Source organism: Arachis ipaensis, chromosome B04, assembly GCF_000816755.2.
Source record: "Arachis ipaensis cultivar K30076 chromosome B04, Araip1.1, whole genome shotgun sequence".
NCBI classification, from domain to species: Eukaryota; Viridiplantae; Streptophyta; class Magnoliopsida; order Fabales; family Fabaceae; genus Arachis; species Arachis ipaensis.
The window spans coordinates 7,576,809-7,581,281 of record NC_029788.2 but is presented as its reverse complement, the minus strand read 5'-3'; the positions used below and the strand labels follow the sequence as shown (position 1 = coordinate 7,581,281).

General features: G+C 37.4%; 1 protein-coding gene across 1 annotated transcript; it reads right to left on the bottom strand.

Annotated features, from left to right (window-relative positions):
* LOC107638708 (DEAD-box ATP-dependent RNA helicase 36) lies at window positions 228–4,226 on the bottom strand. The gene is made up of 6 exons (XM_016342070.2): window positions 3,586–4,226; window positions 2,798–3,120; window positions 1,815–2,018; window positions 1,640–1,721; window positions 1,050–1,148; window positions 228–923 (listed from the first exon to the last, which is right to left on the bottom strand). Exons 1-6 carry the CDS (start codon window positions 4,183–4,185, stop codon window positions 729–731), a joined length of 1,503 nt encoding a protein of 500 aa, XP_016197556.1. The 5' UTR covers window positions 4,186–4,226; the 3' UTR covers window positions 228–728.

Genomic DNA, 4,473 nt, shown 5'->3' with positions numbered 1-4,473 from the left:
GTCTCGAAATTTAATGATGATACCTAATTTAGTGCAACTGAATAAAAAAAAGGTTTAGAAGGTTTTGGTGGACTAAATAACTCTACAAGAGATAAGAGTTCAAATAATATACACTAACGATATATACTTATTCGACTTAAAATGCCTACATCTAATCTCCATTAGTCGGAATATCTTTATAAGTACCGAAACCTAGAGCTCTCCAAAGAGTGTTACAACCCCCAAAATAAACCTCACCAATTGCCTCAGACTTTGTAAATACTCCCACCGTACCGTGCATACATTGGAGATTCTCTCAGGTTCCAAAAAGTTCTAAACACTGGTGAAAATTTGAAAAGCAATGTGGTGTATAAATCTTTTCCTCCACAGAGAATGATAAAACTTCTTATAAAAAATTCTAGTCCTAAAATTTAACGTTAGTAATACATGCATCGAGTGTAATTTTTCAAAAATTAGACCAAGTGACAAACAAAATCTGCCACCTTGTAAAGATGTGAAAAGTGAAAACCACTCCAAATTGTTGGAACAGCCATAACTTATCAAAACACTACTATGTTTTAGTTCCATTTAGTCCTCTACTTCAATGATCTTTCTCCTCTTCCTTTTGCTTTGAATTTTGACTACTTCTAGGCCCTTTTCTTTAATAATTCCAATTTGTCCTTTGAGGGGCTTTCCCCATAGTCATACCAGTTTACTCCCTCTTCTTACTCACCTTCTTTAAGGATGATTTATCTGCTGATGCTTCCACCTTTTTTCTGCTTCTTTCCTTCTGCAAATTTGTTTCTTTTTCTCTTATTACCTCTTTTATTTAACAATCCTTTCTCTGCTAGCATTTTCAGTTTCTGTTTTTTCCTCTCCTTTGCTTTCTCCTCAAATCCATCATCCATCATCTTCATTTCTGCCACATTTTTGGCACTGAAAACCTACAACACCACAAAGGGGAAAAAAAAGGAAATTGGAAAATTTTAAACTTTGCAGAGTTTCTGATTGAACAAGCCACAACCACAAAAGTGATAGGGGAGGGAACCAAATATGAAATTCAGCCATACCTTTTTCATGATAGAAAGAACCTCATTTTCTTTGTATTCAATCATTTCAAGTTGCCTTTCAATAAGAGCTTCTATTTCACGAACAAGTTCAACATCATTCTGCAAGAGCCAAGTTAAAATGATAACACAGTTACAAAATCAATGCAATGTAAAATCACAATCCTTGATGTTCTCATTAATGACATGAAACAAATCAAATAATAAGGACACTGCAACTGCAAAGCCTATAAAGTTACAACACAAAAAGACACCTATCACACAAATAAATAAAAGGAGAGATATCGAGCAACTAGCAACCACCACTACCCCAAAATTTCACTGCCCTCTACAGAAAACAAGAGGACAAAGAATGAAAAGGAAGAGGAGGAAAGTAAGCTTCTGGGAATTCAATTTTATTCGCTGGTACTTTCCACTAAGAGTGGTCAGAAGTAATAAGCCAGATAGTACAGTGGTCTTTGTTCAAGCAAAGTAGCCATACAAAGTAAGAATTAGAAGGGGTGAAAGACAAACAAATCAATATACTTACCAAAAGGTATTCCAAATATTGCTTCATATTAGCAGCTCATTATATTTCTAAGAATATGATTTACCTGGGTGACAAGGCTCAAAGCCAGTCCTCCTCTACCTGCTCTGGCAGTACGACCAACACGATGAACATAGTCTCGTGGAAACCTGCAGATGAGAAGTTGAACTACCTTTTATCAAATATCAGGTGCTTCAGAAGTCAACTACGAAATATTATAAAAGATGGTCAAGAAAAATAACCTTGGAACATCATAATTGATAACAAGGTCGACTGTCGGGATATCCAAACCACGGCTGGCAACATCTGTTGCTAGCAGTACAGAGACCTTCCCTGATTTAAACCGTTGAAGTGCCTCAAGCCTTTGAGCCTGCGATTTAAATGAATATAGGGCTGCCGCTTCAAGATCAAGCACTTCTAGCATTAAACTTAAACGATGACAATCTCTGCAATTGAGGAACAATAGATGTTATCAATCTTATATGGGGATATCAGTGACAGGCAGCACAAACAACCTTTACATAGAAAGCGGAAAAGCCAGTACAGTTAACTAAACATAAAATTAATATTTTCATTAACTAAGAGACTATGACCATTCCTTGAAAAGTATAAATGCATAACAATAATCTACCGAAATTGCAAGAATTTAACTGTATTATAGTAGTTATTCTATGTCAAAAAACCATTGTATGCTATTATCACTCTTCCAGGTCTGGTCATAGTTAATTAAAAGTTGCATCAGATTACTTAACTATCATCACTTTTTTTAACCCAAACAGAAGAGTAGATCAAATTGAGGATAGTTCAATAGGTAGGAGGGATAAGGAAAACAAAGAAAACTATGGACAGAAACATTAAACAAGACTTGGATTTTAATTAATGGATCGGGCGCTCAGCCATAAACATTGTTTACAGTAGGACACATAATGTCATTTGATTCATAGACAGTACTCTGATAAGTGAAATAAAGTTGCTGTTAAAACTGTGAAAGTTGTCTGGGATTAGCTGATAGTTTTCCATAGATGCATAAGTGCCAACTATAACATTAGAAAAATAAGTCGGCATACTTGTTTGAGATATTACCCAAAATGGCAGCACGGTGCATTAGAACCCAAAATAAATAAATAAGATTATGCACCATAGATAAGAAAAAATGAACAGGAAACCATAAGACAGAAAACAAAAGCGGGTTATGAAAGTTCACTAATGTTATTAAGAGAGATACCTGCATGTAGAGATAAATACAATGGCAGATCGGATGTCCATATCTTCCATTTTTGATAAAATATGCATCAAATATACCTCCTTGACCTTTTTAGGGATGAACATAGCCTGTTGCTTAAGTGTTTCTACAGTTTTCAGGCCTTCATATGCCTCGTAGACATACAGTCTATCCTGGTAACGCTCAGACAACTTTTGCAGATTACTTGTGGTTGTTGCAGAAAAGAACAGATTTTGCCGATTTTCTGGTAAGCACTTAAAGATAAATTTCAATTCCTCCTGAAAACCGACATCAAGAACTCGATCTGCTTCATCCAGGACAAGGAACTGCATATAAATATGAAGGTAAAGAAATGCATAACATTTAGATATACACAATGTAGTTCCATATATATATACACATATATATAACCTATGTCCTACCTTCCAAGCTTCTGGGACACAGTTCTACACTACAAGCCCTCCATATACCTCCATTGAAAATCACAGCATCATTCACAGTAAACCAGAACCACACAACAGCAACATCAAAACCTTATTATCCATTAACAGAACAAAAAAACATCACGACCACTAATACATAGATTAAAATAAATCCACTGAAAGTTGCTTCCTAGAAATTCCCTGACTTTTAAACCCTCCTATAATTTAAAAATTGCAATTGAATTCTTCAAATTAAACATTTTTTTAAGCAAGTCACTCTTCACAAACAGTACTAATAGTTTGAGAAATTATGAACAATCACATATTTTTAGACTATACAAACACGAAAGAGTTGAACCTAGTTATTACCTTAGTTCTAGCAAAAACTGGAGGAATATCAGGATTCTCGAGCAAGGCCTTGATCCTCCCCGGCGTGGCAATAACGACGTGGGGCCTGGCAGCAAGCTCCTTGGTCTGCCGAAGCATGTCCATGCCGCCGACAACCACTGCAATGCGGAGGTGGAGGCAGGAACCGAGGGCGCGGAACTGCTCCGCTAGCTGGAACGCCAGTTCCCTAGTGGGCGTCACCACCAACGCGAACACACCGAACGGGTGCTCCGACAGGCGGTGGAGGATCGGGAGGGCGAAGGCGGCGGTCTTGCCGCTGCCAGTTTCATCGATGCCGAGCACGTGGCGGCCCTCCAGCACGCGCGGGATGCAGCGCGACTGAACACGCCGGGGACGCTTCATCCCGAGCTCGCCGCAAGTCTTGACAGCCCATTCGGCAAGGCCGAGTTCGGCGAATGTGGAGGCGGAGGAAGAGGAGGAATCTGTGGTGGTGGATGCGGCGGCAGCTGCTGGCTTAGAGGTTGAGTGATTGTTGTTGACGGTGGAGATAGGGTTTCGGGAGGGTTTGGAGGTGGGTTTGAAGAGAGGGAAGTTTTGGTCTGCAAGGATTTGCTGCTCCATTATGTTTCCTAAGTGTAAGCCAACATGTTTCCCTAATATTCACTTTTTGGGCATCAGTTAATTACTAACCTCTTTTATTTTTTATTATTAGAGAAATTTTGTTTGAACAACCAAGATTTTTATTAAATTTAGAAAAATATATGCATTGCATATATCTTTTTATTAAAAAATAATCTTTATTCTTTACTATAATATTATTCTTATTATTAGATTACGCTACTAAAATTATGTCTAATTTTTTAATTTGCCGATAAATTATTTTAAAATATTATAAAAATACTCAAACAT